Below are 19,885 nucleotides of genomic sequence, written 5' to 3'. Positions count from 1 at the left end.
AATAAAAATACCTGATCTTTCGCATGTAGCTCAAATTGGTTGGCCTGTTGTTTTTGTGAGCACTTATTATACACAACATACACTGCTCGGAATTAGAAAAACAGCCAGGTTGTCCATACTGGCAAATACTGGACAACCCAGACTTCGGTTGTCCTGATAAGGACTTGGTTGTCCAGGGCCGTACAGATTTCAAAACAAAATACAACAACAACAACAACAACAACAACAACAATATATATAAGCCTCTTTTAAAGATGAATTCAAAACGATTTGATGTATACTGAGTGATTGATGTAAACTACGGAACGTGAGTACGAAATAGTTTCCACACGCGGTAGAGTTCTATACCTTTAATTTACTAAAAAATCTTATTGCGTAAACACACTTTTTAGTTCGCAGATCGGTTGAAACTTTAAAATATAAACCCACAAAATTTGTCCCTCGTAACCGCTATGTTTTCCTAAAAGGATTTGGAGGCCCGGGTACAAAGCTTTAGTGTTTTGTGTATCCCTACCGAGGGTACACATATCCCTAGTGATATGTGTGCGGGGATATACATATCACGGGGGTACACATATCACCTCGACACCGGGTTACCTAGCCTCTCCTCAACTAAAAATACTTGTGGATTTCTCTTAATGGCGATTTTTTGTCAGTTTTCTCGACAAATGCAACCTGACTTCTACACGCGTTCTTGGATAAATTGTAATATAAACCGAAGCGAATTCAGTAAATGGCTGAGAGAACCAATAAGTAGGCGAGCAACACCTGTGCTATTACACTGATTACACTGACGTTTCATGTCTAGTTTTACTGTTGGTTATTCAGACTAAGCGTAATCATAATCATTTTGATTTAAGCGGATACCAAACTTAAAAAAAAAAGTGAAGGTTAAAGTCAACAATGATAGGCACATTCTCCCTTAAGTATCTAGTCTTACTTTGAATTGATCGTAATCTGCTGTAAACCATAAACTGAAGACCATCAAACATGCACATTGTAAGTGTGTTTTTCTTGTGGGAATTCCGCCCTAACTGTTTCAATGCTTTCCTTTGAAAGTTGGTTAGGTTTGTGTACATTTCGTAAGGAAAAGCCAACAGGGCTAACGAATCGTTTTTGAAAAAGGTTTTATAAGAATACGAGTCTACAATTCAGCTATGAGGAACCTACAGAGAAAGTTTTTACATTCTCGCTACTTATAAAACCAGAACGGGGTATATTAGGCGATAATATTAAATTATTTAAGAGCGTGAGACACTATGGTAAATCATATGATTGAGTTCTTCAAAAATGTTAATTCGGCATTTTTCCATGTTTATAATTATGAAATGTAAATGCCTCATGATACCAAACAACCATAAATAACGGAGTTGCCCACCTTCTTTAAAATGTATTTTTCTTACGTGAATCCGCTTCTTCTGTATCAATGCTTTATTTCGAAAGGTTTGGTGAAATTTTGTAAGAAACAGTGAACAGGTTCGGTGGATAGGTTGAGGAAAATTTTTGATTAAAGTTTATAACTACCAAATTAGATAATCTGAAAATCAGCTATGCGAAACCTACAGGAAAATGCTTTGTTCTCTCTCTACTTTTAAAACAGGTCAGCGACATGAAAAATGTCATTTCATGAGTGAATAGCTTTTAATGATTTTATAGTTCACCCCATTCTTCCTTGTATGTTTGCTATTGTCTTGACAGAGGTATTTCTTTATTTTAGTACGACTTACTCCGGCGTTTTGTTTTTATTTCTTTCTTTTTAACAAATGGTAAACACCACAGCGTACACTATTGCGTTATGGATGCACTTGGGAGGTTGCTAAGCACGAAAGAAGCGTAAGAGTCGCTCGAGGCGATAGCCGAGAGCGACTCTAGCTTCTTGAGTGCTTAGCAAACCTCCCAAGTGCATCCATAACTCAATAGTGTACGCTGTGGTGTTTACCATTTGTTTTATAACATAACATTGATACATTGTAGCTAAAGAGGTCCCTTTTATTTAACAAGTCTTACGTGGCCAGATTAAAACAAGCGCGCGCGGAAAAATAGTCTTTGCTTTGGCTCACGTCAGCAGTGTACACCCATGGGCAAATGGGGGACGCTAAATTGACCAATCAGAGCGCGCGCTTTACATTGGTTATGTTATAATTTTTTTTTTTTTTTTTTTTTTTTTTAATGTATGTTGTAGAAGCTATTTGAGTTCAAAGTCTGAAGTCATTCCTTTCATGAATATAAAAGTGTGCTTTAGAGTAAATAGTGACTAAAAATAGAGGAAGAATTGATCGACGATCAGGGTTAGCGAATCAGGTTATCCAAAAGTAAAGCCAATTTGATGTAAATAGAACTGTATTAGAGAGTAGAGACTCAAGGGAATTGAAAAAGGACTGGTCGAGAGTGTTTAGTGCTTGTCGCTAAACGTAGTGCGTTCCAAGGAGACTTTGTCCCGCTATTACAATTCAACCCTATTATGCAGAAACTAAGTACAAGGTCATTGCTATCTCATTAACCGTTGGCGTAAAAGGGAAGGGAAAATAGATGCCACCACTCAGGTAATTTTTGATTTACAAACTGATCCCATTCTGGTTATTCACAGTTTTATTCAAACAAAAGCTTTTGCAACATGGTGGGTTTAGAAGTTTTCGTGGCTTTCAGAGGATTTGTTCACATTTATTTTTCTTTAGCTATATTTTATCGGTAAATGGCTTATGAATATAAAATCGAATATGAATAGAATGATGTTGTTGCTGTTGTTGTTGTTGTTGTTTTTTTTTTTCATTCCTTAATCGTTCGGCTTCTCATAGGAGTGAAAATATGCTCCAGTTATTCCTTTGGCACGCATACCAAGGACCTTAATTGGAAGAAATCAAACAACAAGTGTGAGGAACAAGAAAATAGTTCCCTTGTCACCATGGAAACCGACGAAGAATGGAACTTCGTCAAGAACTTGACCAAGAAAGATGGACAATCAAATAAACGTTGGTTTATTGGCTTGGAAAGAGTTAACAGATCTTATACTTGGCGCTGGTTGAGTGAGAAAAAAGCGTGGACTAACGGGTCGTCTGATAGAGAGTGGCGTTGGAAGAAAAATGAACCCAACCATCATAAAACAGAACATTGCGGAGAGATGCTGAGCGATGGAAAGTATAATAACATAAAGTGTGAAGCGAAAGAATATGATGGCAATCCAGGATATATATGTGAAAAGCAAGTCAGTAAGTTATAATCACGCCAATCTATGTTTATCAGAGAACAAATCGCATAATGCGATCAAAAAGTCTTAATGCTGTAAATGGCTTCAACCCGGTGGTAACATGTGAAAGTGTAGTGTGATCGTTCGGATGTTAAATCCAATGACCAATAACATCACGACAAAACTGACCAATCATTTTACACGAACTGAAATAAGAACATTCTACTCACAACAACTATTCACTTGACTCTGATGATGACCTCCGCGCAGGTTGTCGAAACGTCAGTCACTACAACCGACAACAGTCCTTCTCAGGACTACATTCACCCGGACGATCACACTACTCTTTCACACGAAAAGGTCTTAGTGGACTTTAATTGTATAGCAAACCTGAGTTAAACTCCCATTATTCCACTAGATTGTTCCACAGTTTCGAAAACAGAGGATATTTTCGAGGGGACGCCGGAACCCTCATCAACCAGCCAATCGTCAGCAATCAAGACAACGGCCACCTCACAAAGAACACAATTTACATCTCCTGAAAGTGAAGATGGGCAAACGATACCCTCAGAAGGTAGGATTTCATTTGTCAAAACTTGAATATGTGATATGTACCTAGTCTACTGCACAAGTCATTTCGCATGTCATACCACCCCCCCCCCCCAAAAGGAAAAATTAAAACAGAAAAACAAACAAACAAATAATCAAACAAACAAACAAACGTGACTGAATATTCGATCATTCCGCGAGGGGCATGGGAAGGGAAGCCTATGAGCTTTTGCATCAAAGCTTCCGGTCCTTTCAAGGTGTGTTTGGCAAAAGCTTTGTCCCTCTCCTGTAAGGGTGTCATATTCATGACAATAGGTCTAGCTTTCATCATTCATATGCCGAGCTCCGATCCCACAGTCCTTCAGAAAGATCAAACTTAGTAGTTTGTTAAAGACGACTTTAATGGGGATGTTAAAATAAGATCAGTTGATGTCTTAACAAAAGTTTCAATTTTGAGAAACATGGATCTTGGCGAGCTATTAACATGCAGACCACAGAGATAATTGCACACGGGAATACAAAGGTTCCAGTTACATATTCCACGGCAACAATGAGGCGACTCCTCGCTCCTGGTCCGAAAGCAGAAAACCTTGTAAGCAGGCTGGATATGACCTTGTTTCTATTGAAAGTTAAGGGGAATGGTGATTTTTAAACCAAACTGTCCAGGCTTTGAAAAACAATGGAGTACTCCATTAGGCTGAATAAAGATAAATCATCCTGACAGTGGAGATCGATAAGTGATAATAGCGCAGTAATTGCGTTAAGAAAGGGAGCTTGGTCTTGAGAAGAAGGGGAATTTTACAACCAAACCTCGAAAAATTGCGCGAAAATGTACAAGATGCACAGAGGCCACGCCGGTCTGTTTGATGATATAGGATGCGACGCAGAATTGAAACTAGCAGGTTTTATACACGAGGGGTCTACTAAATGTACCGTTGAAAAATATTGGTTGAAAAATCCACAAAGCATACAGTGGGACGATTATAAATACGCAGAGTATATTATACGCCAGGCGTTATCTACTTGTAGTACGAATGTTAACTGTTCAAACCATTCCAAGTTTTTTCTAAAGTAAAAAGAGCTCTTTGATAATTTGAACATGTTATACCCTGAATGCACTCACTTCTGCCTTTTTATTTAGTTTTCCGCCACTTTTGACCCACTGAAGAATATCCAGTTACTGGAGATTGGTTCACTATCAGTTAAACAAGACAGTCCCGAAAACGAGTAAAGTTTGATACAACACCTTGACAAAAACGACATTATATGGAGAGTCCATTCGTACAGTATTAGGGTATGCATCAAAATGAAGAAAGATTAAATCAAACAATTAGAATTTGATTTGTCGGTATTTTTCAAGCGTATAAGTGAGATGAATCAAGGAATTTAACAGGCTGGTAGGTGGTTCTGAATCTAAGGATTTCTTAAATATATTTTCTCATCTACTGCTTTGCGTCAGGGTCGACTCATGAGCCAAAAATACCGGTTACAACTGGTTTCAAAGAATCAACAACGAGGGCGACGAAGCCCTCTACCCAACCAAGTGCTGCAACAACTTCGAATTCTGCACTGCAAAACCGATCTACATCTAATCAACCAACAAAAGGTACGATATAACTATCTTAACGTCGTCTGTGCCTATATTATAAATGTCTACATGCGTCTGTATTAGCTGCATTGGACAATTGATATATTGATCGATTGATCAGTTGTTTGATTGACTTGTTCACTTAACAATTCATTCATTCATTCCTCCATTTGTCTAAAAAATGAATAAGTCTCATTAACATTTCGGTCTTGCAACTCCATTTGAAAGCAATTGGGTTTCGATTCATTTTTATTTTGGTGGCGTACAAGAAGTAGATGGGTGATTCTTAAAGTAAGATCTCTGCAAATTATTTTCTTTATCATATAAGGAGCAAAATTACTGAATTGTGATTGGTCAAGACAGAGGGATTTTTTTCTTAATCTTTGTAATTGCCCCGGGTAAAATTACTTGAAAATGATTGGCTGCAAATCGCTTAGCAACGGCTGCCAAAGTAAAGAAATTTCTGTTTGTTTTGTAACAATGGCATCCCGTTTTGCGCGAGATCAGTAAGAAAACATTTTGCGCCTTATATTATAAACAAGTAATCACATGGTTCCTTGTAAAATTAAGGATTAATATCACTTGTGTTTTCGGAAGTTGCAGAAATGGCCCTCGTCGCCGCGCGACTCGGGCAATTTCGGCAACTTCCGAAAAGAACCATGATATTAATCCCTAATTTTACTCGGCCCCATGCGATTATCTATACTTATTGCTTTGCGTCAGGGTCGACTCGTCACCCACAAAAAACGATTACAACTCGTTGAAAAGAATCAACAACGAGGGCGACAAAACCCTCCACCCAACCAAGAGGTGCAACAATTTCAACACTACAAAACCGACCTACATTAAATTAACCAACACAAGGTATAATGTGACTATCTTAACGTCATCTATGTCTATATGATAAGTGTCTACATGCCTATTTATTAGCTGTATTGAACGATCGATTGGTTGACTCACAAATTTTTTGACTGACTTGTTCACTTATCACTTCATTCATTCATTCATTCATTCCTTCATTTATCAGAAAAATGAATAAGTCTCATTATCATTTCGGTCATGAGTCTCCATTTGAAACAATTATATGGTTTCTTGCATTGTTTTCGTTACGTAGCACCAAAGCAACGTTATCATGAATGAAAACCTCGTACTTCCCAAAAACTTAGTTATAAATCAGTAACTTCTCTTTAGAGAGACGTTATGGGGTGTGCCATACGCTCAATCTAATACCTTCTTCCATGAGTTGACCATGGAAACAGAGGGGATCGATTTTCGCTAGCTATTGAATAAAAAAGCTTAATATCTTGACAATAATGTTTCGGGCAGGGGGGCATAGAAATGTAACACACGATTTTATAGAAAACTTGAAGTTATGATATTCCAAAGATCTGTCAAAAGAGATAACAAACTGTTACTAGTCTCTTGTTGATCACAGTTCGTGAAAATTGATATTCGATTTCTCGACATTCCTTATTTTTCATGTTAGTGTCCACTAGATCGTTTTTAAGAAGGTGTCTCTGTAAAAGCGGGCCGGCCGATTTTGCTAGAGAAACAGATTTCCCTCATTTCTTGTGTGTTGTAAGACATTCATGTGCCTATACTAAAACCACAATCCGTTTGATCGGATCTCTTTATTTTTCAGAGTTTTACGGAAATGAAATTTCACTCGAGCGAAGGCATGTCGTGACACTTTTCAAGACTTTAATTTGAGACAACTTTGGAGAACAATTAAAAAAAAAAAACTACAGAACTTAGCAAAAAACAAATACCACAGCCACGTATATTAACTCTACCTAATCCATCGAGGTGAATTTCGTGAACATCACATTTTAATCAAGGAAACGGGGAGACTTGAATGACACCTTGTCGGTTCGCTTAAGTCACACACGCGAAAACCAATCAAATTTAAGGTAAATTTTTGAAATAGTGAGGCGTTCATAACTGATCCAACTAACATAGCTAGGAAGTAGACGTCATAGAAAAGGTAAATAGAGAAAAAAAATCACGGCCCCAACCTTTGCGAATAGTTTATAACTCTGCGAACTTACCTGATTTTCGGCAATCTCCAAGTTTGGCCGCCTTTTTGAGGGACTTGTCGACATGAAGCGTAGCAGATAGAAACCGAGCAGGTAGATCTAAAACCGTCACAAATACATACGGAAGCAATTTGAATGAACTTTTCTTTCAATTGAAGCGGTAAAATGTTCAAGTGTTTGTTAAAGTTACCATTCCTACATACCCATGCGACCATTTCTTCCAACAATTCAAACACTACAATTAGTGTTCGAATTCCCCTCGTCGATTCCACCATAATAAATGACCTGTGTCACCCAAGCTTCGACTCGAATGTCAAGTACGAATCACATAACACAACTGCTTCATCTTCGAGGAAACATCGCACTGGTTTTTTGATTTTCATATCGACAAGGACGGCGATCACGAAGCGATTGCCATGTTTACCTTATAAACGAACCGCTAACCAGCCACTAAGTGAAAACAGTACGACGCAGTGGCCAAGGGGAGGGTGTGGGGTGAGTGCGGGCAGATTATCAGAAGATTTTTGGGAACTTTCGAATATTTTCATTAAAGTATCATAATATGCATTACGATTCTGAGTCTTTCTGCAACGGAATGCTTTGTGCTGCAGATCTAGACAACTTTTGTTTTGCTTCGTATTTTTTTTTCTTTCAAATAAATCTCGTTCCAAAGGGATCGGCATCAGTTCATAGATTTATAAAGAAATCTTTACCATGTAAATAAATGTGTTCAGATAATCGAGATAATCATTGAACCTCTTGTATCGCTTTAGTAGTAAAGTTCCTTGTCTTTTGCTCAACTCCGAGAACGTGGAGCGGCAAAGAAGCGACACGCCTCTCGCGGCTTCTCCATTCTCATATGATTTGCGTGACCTCACTATATTTAAGAAAAAATAAGAAACTGCTCGCAGTCTGTATTCTGTTTAACCATTTCATAGGAATGACGCCAGTCTCTTCAATTGAGTGAAAAAGTCACAAACCCATTCTTTACCTCACGAGCGTAACCACAGACCACTTATGAATTGCTCCATTGGAGCCGAAATTGAAATTGTATCGAATATACAAAGTTAAAGTGAGTTCCTTGAGATCACCCAAACTCGTATCGCGTTGGAAACAATTGCAAGTACAGGAAGAAGTCCAAAAATCTGCTAGATAAATTCTTTCTCATGCTTTCTGAGACGTTAAATAATTTCGGGAGCTTTCCTACAAAGAAATAAAAATGGTAGGTCACCGACTTAGTTTTTCAGATAATTTACAATAATTGAAAATTTGAGTGTCTGTTTGTAGAATTTGCGTCTTGCCATGGTAGCCCTTATGACATCACAAGTACTCTTAAAGTATTGCCCAGCAATATAGTTGCAAAGATATTTATAGTTTGCCCACACGATTAAAGCTCTTTTCTTGTAACCTTTTGTCGTTTCACAAACACTACGGCAGCGGAAAACCTTTCCGAACCTCCTTAAACACCGTTGTGGTCCAACCACACCTGTATTGTTTTTAACAGAGAACGCTTGCGTCCCATTTATTTGCCCAGTTGTTGTTTTGACGACATTCAAGGCACATCTCGTAAACTTCGGGATCCGTCGTGGACCCCAGATCAGTGGTCAGTGGGGAAGGTTTGCTCCAAATCTCAGCACGAACACTTCGCAATGTTCAACGAAACCAAGGAGAAAATATCCCAAGGTAAATTCCAGCCACTGAAGGTCCCGTTAACCAAACGTCGGAAAGTTGCAAGTCTAATGAGAAAGAAAACTGTCTCAAAACAGCCGAGATGTCTTGTCGGTTGGCATGAGGGGTAATCACTCCAAATGATCCGGACAAGCTCTACGAGGCCCTGGTAACGGCAACAGAGCAACGGAGTTCACACGACATACTTACATTAACAGCTGCATACAAAGAATACACCGACAAAGAATCTAAAAATTCAAATTCTCAGCCTGTATGTTCTGAGCCTGAAGGGCTAAGGAAACTTTAAGAGCCGGCTTTCAAGAAGCTAAGTGATCGGCAAATAAAGTAAACGAGACATCACTATTTTACTGTTTCCATGCGAAGGAAATCTATAACTTCTAAAAGCTCTCATTTATCTCTAGAGATTCCAAAGCTGTTATAATGTCAAAAATTAAGGAAATGACTCATGAATGCCAGTGTTCAGTGGAAGGATAGTTACACCATCAAGCAGGGATTTAATTGACCTTGTTGCTGCCTATCTTTATATACTTATAAAGTATTGTAAAGGGTAACTGAAATGAAAAAGAAAAGGTGTCCTGCATAGCAGTCTTTCAATTTTTTTTTTAGCCAACAGGGAGTCGTGCAGAGACATGGGGCGAAAAGAACCAAAAATTAGACGAAGAAGGGGGGGGGGGGGGGCTTATTTAGCCGTATGAAAAAGAAATGTGTACAATAAATTTAAAAATGAAAAGAATAAAGATTACTGATAAAAGCTCAGATCGAATAAAGGTATGAAGTGAAACTAACATGGTTCACTCAACATTTGTATGTCAAGCTTATAAGTAGAAAACACTAAAAATTGTACATTGCTAGTTTTATCAACACTATACGTAAATAACATTGATTACTTTTACGGAAAATGATATCTTAGAGTCAGCTTTGTATAAAGCAATGATTTTGCATACATTCTTGGGAACAGCAAAAATGACTTATAGCAAAAATTCTGAGTACAGTGTTCATTCCGTGCAATGGGGCATACGGAAAGGTTCTGGTAAAAAAGACACCTTATTTTATACAACAGAAGACAAGCAAAAAGTAATATGGGTACTCCGGTTAAAAATACATTGATAACTCTATTACCAGTTCTAATTTAAAGGAAAAAGTTATGAGAACAAAATAACATTACTCTGTACTACGAAGCATGCCTTCACTGTTCAGACTGAGGGTGCGATCCATTCAACCAGAATTTCCGAAAAAATCTGGTCTAAAACTGAATGGATCGGTTCGGTCCAACTGGAAACGTTTCGAAAAAACTGGCCCACCTCTCGAAGTGGACCTCTTTTCTCGGTTGGACCGGTCCACTTGGCCCGGAAATTTTGGTTGAATGGATCGCGCCCTGAGAGTCCTAAAGTTTTTTTAAGCATGTATTCGAATAACTTATGCCGATAAGCCCCCACCCACCCCACCCCGCGCCGTTCTGTTTTCACTCAGCGGCTGGTCAGCGGTTCGTTTATGAGGTAAACATGGCGATCACTTCCGGAACACCGTTCTTGTCGATCAGAAAATCAAAATACCAGCGTGATATTACCTCCACGAAGAACCAGTTGTGTTATTTGACTCGTACTTCACATTTGAGTCGCAGCTTAGGTGGAACAGGTTATTTCTTATGGTGGACTGACGAGAGGAATTTGAACACTATTTGTAGTGTTTGAATTGTTGGAAGAAATGGTCCCATGAGGACATAGGAATGGTAAGGTTAACAAATAATCTCAGATTTTGCTACTTCAATTGAAAGTACAGTTCATTTGAATCTACCTGCTCGATTTATGTCTGCAACGCTTCATGTTGACAAGTCCCTCAAAATGGCGGCCAAACTTGAAGATTGCTGAAAATCAGGTAAGTTCTCGGAGTTATAAACTATTCGCAAAGGTCGGGCCGCAAAATTTTTTCTGTATTTACCTTTTCTATGGCGTCTTCTTCCTAGCTATGTTAGTTGGATCAGTTACGTGTCACGTTGGGACGTCATGCGTGACACGCATGCTCTATGACATTATTACATAACGGCTCGCACGTGGTTTTCGTTTTGCATTTTCGACTCGTATCTTTTGACATGGTGTCAGGAGTGGGATATGGATAGTTTTCACAAGCCTAGCGCTTTGTGTCTCCATGGAAACATCAGAAAATTGGCGGCGATTTAAGCAGCAGTTTGATATCTACTTAACTGCTTCGGGAAAAGGAAACAAAGCCGATGAGGTCAAGATTGCTATATTCCTAAACTTTGCAGGAGAAGACGCCATTGAGGTCTTCAATACATTTCAGTTTGCCGAAGGTGACGAGCACAAGCTGCACAAAGTCCTTGAGCAGTTTGAGCAGTACTGTAACCCCAGGGAGAACGTAGTGTTCGAGAGGTATCAGGTTTGGCAGATAACTCAGAAAAATTCCGAAACTGTGGATCAGTTTGTCACACGCTTGAAAAACAAAGTGAAATCTTGCGAGTACCCGTCGCCGGTTGATGACATGTTGCGAGACAAGTTTGTGTTTAGTATACGAGATCTTCAAGTGAAGGAGCGCTTACAGAGAGACGAGAAGCTTACACTGGAAAAAGCGATTTCTATGGCAAGATCGTCCGAGGCTTCGAAAGAACAGATTAAAGCGATGGGTCCTATGGAGCAAAACAATGCAAATCCGACCGTGAATGTAATTCAAGCAGGCGGCGGCGCCGACAGATTGAAGAAGAACCCTTCGCGTCTCTCAAGACCAGGTTCGGGCTCACAAAAAGGAAAGTGCACGTTTTGTGGTTCTTCTCACTCGTTGGGCTCCTGCCCTGCTTTCGGAAAAAGGTGTGACTACTGCCAGAAGAAGGATCATTTTGCGAATGTTTGCCGTAAGCGACTACGGGATTTTGGCGGGAAAACAGTACACGCAGTCATTGAATCGGAGTGCAGTGACGACGAAGCCGATTTGCTAACTTTCTCAGTGGAGTCCAGTGCGGAAGTTCCTTCTAAAGACGAGTGGCACGTCTCGCTCAAGATCGTCAATACCAATGTGAATTTCAAAATAGATTCGGGGGGCTGATTGTAATGTCATCTCCAAGTCGTTGTTTGATCGGCTTCCAGTGGGTCCCAGAAAGTCCTGCCAATGCAAAGCCAAACTAGAAGTGTATGATGGACGTCGAATCCCACCTTGCGGCAAGGTCAGCCTAACTTGCGAGTATAAAGGAAAATTCACAGTGATAGACTTCATACTTGTTGAGCAAGATCTACCATCCATTCTTGGATTGAAATCCTGTCTCGATCTAGGCCTGATAAAGAGAATTTACTGCCTTGAAGAAGAGAACCTGGAATCCGAATATGCAGACGTGTTTGAGGGCTTGGCTGAGATCAAAGGCGTCCAGTACAAGATTCAAATTGATCCCAATGCCACCCCTGTTGTGCACCCTCCCCGTCGAGTTCCTGTGGCCCTTCGCGAACCTCTTAGAGAGGAACTTCAGAGAATGGAAAAGCTGGGAGTCATTAAGAAATGTACAGAACCCACTGCCTGGGTGCATAGTCTTGTTGTTGCTAAGAAGAAGAATAACAAACTCAGAGTGTGCATGAATCCTAGCGATCTCAATCGTGCCGTCATGCGCGAACATTTTCCCATGCAGACCGTGGAAGATGTGATTAGCAGAATGCCCAGTGCAAAAGTGTTCAGTGTCCTTGATGCTAACCATGGCTTTTGGCAGCTTAAACTAGCCACGGACAGTAACAAGCTAGCTACCTTTAACACCCCATTTGGCCGGTATAGCACCCCTTCGCCTTCAAAGGATGATTCTCAGGATTAAGCTTTACGCGGTTAAGGTTAAGTATATATCTGGCAGCAAACTGCCCTTAGCTGATACACTCTCCAGAGCATATTTACCCCACAACGGTACAGACCAACATGATGAGTTTGAAATTCATGTCCTGGACTCTGGACATTTGTCGGAGACGATGTTTCACAAGTTGAGGGACGGAACTGAGAGTGACCCTGAACTTCAACAGTTGCAGAAAGTTGTCATGAGTGGTTGGCCGCAGACTAAAGTAGAGACATCAGTTGAGACAAGACCTTACTGGAACTACCGAAATTAAATAAGCTGCTACGAGGGGTTAATGTTCAAGGGTGATCGCATAATTGTTCCCCATAGCCAGCGACCCGAAAAACTTCAACGCATACACGCTGCTCACTTGGGGATAGAGAAGTGCAGAGCGCGAGCCAGAAGTGCAGTGTTTTGGCCAGGTATCAATAGTGCGATCGATAAGTTGGTATCCAAGTGTAGTACCTGTCAGCAACACCAGCGAAGCAACCAGAGGGAGCCGTTGACTCCTCAAGAGGTCCCTGAGAGAGCCTGGGCGATAGTTGCAGGAGACATTTTCTACTATAAGGGGAAAGACTACCTTCTTGTAGTTGACTATTTCTTCAAATATCCTGAAGTAGCCCGCCTCTCCTGTAAGAATAGTGAAGCAGTTATCTTGGCCATGAACGATATGTTTGTACGTCATGGAATCCCTGAGAGGCTAATCGCAGACAACATGCCTTTCAATAGAAGTGGTAACGTCAAGCCCACACTACCCGAAATCAAATGGTCTTGTGGAAAGAAATGTACAGACGGTTAAGCAGTTACTAAGGAAAGCTGATGAGTCAAAACAGGATGCATTTCTCACTTTATTAGAGTTCCGTAATTCCCCTATCAGTGGAATGAATGAATCCCCAGCAGAACTTCTTATGAGTAGAAAGCTGAGAACAAGACTGCCAATTTCCAAGAGCCTCCTTGAACCACAGCCCAGGTCTACTTCTCAGATTCGTCATAACCTGGTGACACGTTAACAACGTCAGAAAGCACTCTATGACCGCGGCACTCGGCCACTTTCCAAACTACACGAAGGCGTACCTGTGCGAATGAAGCAGGGACGAGAATGGACACCCGCAGTGGTCATCCGACAACACCAGACTCCTCGTTCGTACATTGTAGCGACCCCTGATAGAACCCAGATTCGTCAAAACCGCTTCCATCTTCAATCGACCAAGGAGGAGGCATCTCCAGTCCCAAGCCCAGCACCAAGCCCAACATGGGTAGCAGGAGGCAGTGATGAGTCAAATCCATGTATGCAGCCAAGCACTGATGCTGGTATCGAAACGTCAGAGATGGAAGCACAGCCCGATTTCCCGCAAAAGTATCAACCTGTCAGAAGAAGTCTGCGGGTCCGTAGACCACCAGAGCGTCTTGTTGAGACTGCATAGTGATACTGCTCAGCTGATCACAAGTTTAAGCTATAAGAACCTTTGGGGTGATTTTGTAGTCGTACACACTCGGAACATTGTGGACTGTTAGAACCTTGTTTATTTGTTAGAATCTCGTTTAGGTTTTAACTTTTTTTTTAAGAAGAGGAGATGTCACGTTGGGACGTCATGCGTGACATGCATGCTCTATGACATTATTACTTGACGACTCGCACGTGGTTTTCGTTTTGCATTTTCAACTCGTATCTTTTGACATTAAAAACGCCTCATTTTTTCAAAAATTTACTTTGAATTTGATCGGTTTTCGCGTGTGTGACTCAGGCGGATCGATAAGGTGTCATTCAAGATTTCTTGTTTCCTTCATTGAAATATGATGTTCACGAAAGTCGCCTCGATGGATAAGATAAAGTTAACATACTTGGCTGGGGTATTTTGTTTTTTCTGAGTTCCGTAGTTTTTTTGAAATGATTGTCCTCCAAAGTTGTCTCAAATGAAAGTCTTAAAAAGTTTCACGACAGGCCTTCACTCGAGTGAAATTTCATTTCCGTAAAACTCTGAAAAATAAAGAGATCCGATCAAACGGATTGTGGTTTTAGTATAGGCACATGAATGTCATAAAACACACAAGAAATGAGGGAAATCTGTGTCTCAAGCAAAATCCACCGGAGCGACCGACCACTCTCTTAAGTTCAATCAGCCTTCGCCTCATAGAAAACCAATAAAATAACTATTTTCTTTTTTCTTCTACAGGAGTTACGTTTGAGAATACCGTTCGTAAATCTTCATGGTACAATTTTTCATTCGGAAAAATAAACTTGATCTTGATCGTTATAGTGCTATTGGCCGTTTTTATCTTAGCGATTGCAGTCGTATTCGGGATATTGTTTTGTCGACGACACCAGGGTCGTAAAAACCAAGGCAAGTCATTTGCGGTTTGCATCATTTGCATCTTTATTTTTGTTTGTTTGTTGTTCGTTTGTTGTTTGTTTGTTTTTTTTTTTCTCTAGTTTTGTTTTCGCTTTTGCCTCTTTTTTAATGATTGTATAACCTTCATCATCTCACTTTTCAATATAAGTCTAATTGCATATTCACATGAATATTTTCTATGCTATTGGCTTATTTCGTAGTACTAGAATGTAGAAGAGTTTCGTAACGTTTCTCAAATTTGTCGATTTGCTGTGTTCATGTGCCTGAGATAACTGATCGAGCTTCTATAATATCTCTAGTCTTTTAATCAATTTCAGCGAGTTTGGTAAACACGTGAATAAAAACCTAAGATATTTGGCTAAAACCTTTTTGAGAAATTAGAAAATGTATCTAAGCTAAGGGGGAGCCAATCACCCTACTCCCAATTCTACCTTTGGAGATCCTGTCCCTTTATATCTTGGAAGAGAAGGGGGCTTTAGATCGGAGGGCTGGCTTGCTATTAACATGCATTTTCTTCCTTTTCTCTTTTTTTATTTCTGGCGGCAACGACGATAATGATGTGTTTTATCACGACAAACGGCAAGTGGTATACAGTAGAATACTTTAATCTTTAGTCTCCGATAATTACTTCTGATGGACTCATCAGATCTTATTTATCCAGATTTTGAATATGGAAAGACAAGGGGTCTGTAAATTATCCGCAAAACTTAACTTTCCGTGAGAAACATTTAGAGTGATTGCAAAACATCTCTCATTTGGCTCTGGATTGAATGACACAAACAAAATATTAGTCCGATCTACATAGTGGTAATGGTACTTATACAATGATAATTGTGATATTTTTTTCCTTTCCAAACCTCATTTTCTATCCAGCTATTATCACCTTTCTTCAATGGAAATGTGACTGTTATTGGATTTGTTACATCTTATTTGCTTCGAAGTGCTTTTTTTCCTGAAAATATCGGTTTAGGTACAGAGTAGGACGCTACACGAAAGTAAAAGAGCAAACATTTAAGCTCTATGAATATATCCGTCTTTATCATAACCCTACTGAAACCGTCTTTCCGCTTTATGAGAGATAATATCATTTTGCCTTACAGATGACCTTCAGATCACCTTCACGATCGGGTTACTTGCACCTACGAGGTGCGTCCGAGTTCCGAACTGCAATCTATCGATCCTGTGGATGTCCAACAAACGCAGAGCTCCACCGAGCTTACTGTACACTTAACCCTTTCACAAACTGAATCTGGGCTGGCCACCTACGAGACAAGGAGCGACTGCAAAAAACAGAGCGAGTATAATGACATAGATGAGACTAATGGAAAGTCAAAGTCAGGAAGCGAAGGATGTTCAGAAATTCAGGAACGTGAACGAGAAAAAGTGATGATGGTTGGTAGTAAGAAAGGAATAGAGCAGCCACCCACTTTGTGCGCCGAAAAAGAAGAAAAAAAGGATAATATTTACGCTGTTGTTCATAAAGAAAGGAAAAACAAGGTCAATTCTGAAGCAAGTGCTCTCAAAACATCTCTAGGCCGCCCTCAGGAAGAGGCAAATGGGTTACCTGTGAACAAGGCGTCAGGTGTCGATTTTACTGGTCGTTCGTCACATCAAACTGACTTAGGGCTCGAGAACATCGCAAAAGCTGCAGAGAGCGAGATACCTCACGCTGCCGGGAAGAATGAATACTTGTACGCAACTGTTGACATGACAACGAAGAAGAAGCCACCACAGGTATTGCATCTAACAGATTATGATAAAAGTTTTTTTTTATGTTGTTTTTTTTTTTGTTTTGTTTTGTTTCTAAGACAACCTGTTTCGTCTCCATCACTGTTTAATTTAAGGAAAAAAGATCCTTATACATTCACTTCTTCGATGAAAAAAAGTTTTTATGATAGTCAAGCGTGCAGCTGGAACACGGCAGCTGAACTTGTTTTTAAAAGTATCTAGAGGGCATTATGAAAACTGCATATTGTATATCAAAACTAACAGACAAATGAGCAAAAACAAAAACAAACAAACAAACCAAAAACAAATAATAGCTATTCGATCCTTTTTTTTTTGTTTATTAGCTACTATGTCCCTAACATTATTCGGTGTCGCTGCTTTTACTTTTTCTCTAAACGATATAATTATATTTCTTCGTTTAATGTTTGATCTAGATGCCCCCTCCCTACCGTGGACTTGTGTATGCAGATCTGGCTCATACCCGAGAAAATAGTGCAAAGCTTGTTCAAGAACAGTCCCAAACAGTATACGCCAAAATTGATCACGTCAAGACAGCGAGTGTGAAGATATCGCCGCAGAATCTGAAGGAAACAAAGGAAGGGGAGCATAAGTGAGCTCTGCCCGTTTACAATCCTAGAAATGATTTAGCGAAAAAAACATAAAAACTAAGTCAAAACTCTAAGAAAATGATCAGAATTCGCAGAAACTTTTATCGAAACAGTTGTCAGTAATCATTTGAAGTAGCTTCAATAGATTGTAGCATAATGGTTGTATCAACATTAACTGTTGTGTACCAGAATACTTAGCATGTTACACCTTAAGTTACATGGAAAACCGAAAAAAGTCAATAAATAATTACAAGCGATAAGTTTGTACGGCCGATGAGTTCAAAAGCGGGGCTCTGTGCATGGGCGCAATGAAGGAAAACATTTCAAAAGGTTAACGAACTTTATACGTGGTGTGTATGCAAGGGGAACTTTTACTTTATGAATTAAATCTCTTGGTAAAGTATGCAATTTGAAAATGTCCTTACTTTTTTACAAATAAATCATCATTCCCGAGGTCTTATGACATTAAATTGAACTGCAGAGTGAAACTGCAAAACCCGTTTTAGCGTTTATATCTTTGGTATGGTCTACCGAAGAAACAAAAAAAAAAAAAACAACAACAACAACCAATGAAGAAATAAATAATTTGATTTAATCAATGTGAAATATTTTAAAGCGTGATTAGAATTTTTTCGATATATTGATCCTCCTAACCAAAGCTATCTGAGCTTTGAAAATCAACCAATCACCTTTCCTCCAACTGAATTTCTGTGCAGAGAACATCAGAATCATTGCCTTGGTTAACACAGAGGTAAATAATTATTGTCTGGTTTGCGTGAGGAGATTGATTATTAATGAAGGAAAACAGTAGACTTTTCGAAAACAACGAGTTTTGCGCTTTTTAAAACCATGGCTTCCTGGGTCATGTAGTTGTTTGAAACTAACACAAGACAATTTGGTTTTGACAGCCTGAAAGCATGACAACCAGTCAATTCAAGGTTCACAAATGCGCAAGCGTTTGAAATCTGTGTTCACTCGGCTGCGCTTCGTGAGCCACTTTGATTTTTATCCTACCAGAATTTGTCATCACCCGCGATTTAAGCTTAAACATAGGTACAACAACACGGAGTTGACTTGTTCAGTAGATATTCACAACTAAAAAACCTCCCTTAGTATCGATTGCGGACTTTCTCACGAAGCTTATGACCGAGAGAGGATGTGCGGAATCGTCTATCAGTTGATATCGACAGCATATCGAGTTCTTGTGATAAGAATCGGTCCCACTCTTTTTATGAATGGTAAGGTACCAAAAATAATTGTTCATAATTGGCATCTATAAATATTAAAAGTACATTTATGGCTGAATAAATTAAACCCGAGCCTGACTCGGTTTACCCATCGGTGGCAATGATGACGATTTTTGGTCACCAGTACGGGACATAGACAGATTTGTGCCTTTTCGGACACAGATTTTGTGAGAAACAAAATCAAACAACATCTTTCCTTTTTTCGGCCTTCATACACACCCTCTGCCCTTTTTCCTTGACCTAGTTTCCTGTTTGAGGTTTCCGTGGACCGATCAATCATTATTTGTAAGGCGGTAACAAAATTAACTGTTGGGCGTAGAAATTGAAAAAGTTTAACGGTTATTCGTAAAAAATTAAGCATGAAAACTTTCTATTAATCCAAAGGACAGAAGACTAAGAGAAATTAAGTGATAGTTGTGAAAAAGCCAAAATTTCAACCGTTAGCGATAAACGCCACCGCCCTGTTGCGACCGTTCCGTTTCCACTCTGTGGCAACTAACTGTTTTCTCCAAATGACCGTATTTTCCACAATTTATCGTCAGCAGTCGGCAAGAATTATAAATGGAAGAAAAGAAACATGCCTGTAGGAAATGAAGTACGTCAGGCTTAGGTGGAGCCGCGTCAAAGCACTTTCTCGGTCAGTTCAAAGCATGTCACAGCAAAACAGAAATCCCACTGAGTAGTAAGAAACGGGTCGTCGAAACGGATTATTGGACTAAATAATTTAGCGACAAAAGATTATGCTTCAAGTTTGGAGAGCGGGGAAGTCGAGATCGTCTTCATTCGACAAAATCTGTCCGGTATTTAATATGAATCAGAATTCGCAGTCTTGGGCGAGGATTTGAAGCTCAGTAGTGAATTGCTCTACGGATTCATCAGGTGATTGGATCTTCAGATGAAATTTGTATCGTGCGAAGACAGGATTAGACTTTGGATTCACATGTTGCTCAAATCGATCGTAGTAGGTTTGCAACTTCTTTTTGTCGTCATATGTGAGGTTTTGCCATGCGTTGAAGATATATCTTCCTTTCTAACAACTCCAGATTAAAAGATGACTACATTTCTCTGCATCTGAGCGTGATTCTAGAGGT

General features: G+C 39.7%; 2 protein-coding genes across 3 annotated transcripts; both read left to right on the top strand.

Annotated features, from left to right (window-relative positions):
* The first annotated feature begins 2,481 nt into the window (after nucleotides 1–2,481).
* On the top strand, nucleotides 2,482–16,386 carry LOC148723007 (uncharacterized). Of its 2 annotated transcripts, none has more exons than XM_088733589.1 (4): nucleotides 2,482–3,206; nucleotides 3,603–3,758; nucleotides 5,193–5,339; nucleotides 15,035–16,386. In XM_088733589.1, the coding sequence occupies exons 1-4, from the start codon at nucleotides 2,903–2,905 to the stop codon at nucleotides 15,289–15,291; spliced, it is 864 nt and encodes a 287-aa protein (XP_088589715.1). In that variant the 5' UTR covers nucleotides 2,482–2,902; the 3' UTR covers nucleotides 15,292–16,386. The 2 variants fall into 2 exon arrangements, with proteins under 2 accessions (XP_088589715.1, XP_088589716.1); XM_088733590.1 differs by lacking the exon at nucleotides 15,035–16,386 and adding an exon at nucleotides 6,045–6,174.
* On the top strand, nucleotides 16,316–18,147 carry LOC148723006 (uncharacterized; the record flags this gene model as incomplete). Its single annotated transcript, XM_088734384.1, has 2 exons — nucleotides 16,316–16,945; nucleotides 17,374–18,147. Coding segments are annotated over 2 exons (810 nt in total), but the record flags the coding sequence as incomplete, so codon positions are not given.
* Nucleotides 18,148–19,885: the final 1,738 nt, after the last annotated feature.

Source organism: Stylophora pistillata, chromosome 9, assembly GCF_964205215.1.
Source record: "Stylophora pistillata chromosome 9, jaStyPist1.2, whole genome shotgun sequence".
In the NCBI taxonomy this organism is placed as follows: Eukaryota; Metazoa; Cnidaria; class Anthozoa; order Scleractinia; family Pocilloporidae; genus Stylophora; species Stylophora pistillata.
The sequence above is the reverse complement of the archived record's forward strand: the minus strand, read 5'-3'. Positions and strand labels throughout refer to the sequence as shown.

Excerpts from the sequence above, each read along its gene's own strand:
- LOC148723007 (XM_088733589.1), top strand. The coding sequence starts at position 2,903 with ATGGAAACCGACGAAGAATGGAACTTCGTCAAGAACTTGACCAAGAAA. Across the intron at positions 3,207-3,602 it reads TATATGTGAAAAGCAAGTCA|ATTGTTCCACAGTTTCGAAA; the intron begins GTAAGTTATAAT and ends TTATTCCACTAG. Across the intron at positions 5,340-15,034 it reads ATCTAATCAACCAACAAAAG|GAGTTACGTTTGAGAATACC; the intron begins GTACGATATAAC and ends TTTCTTCTACAG.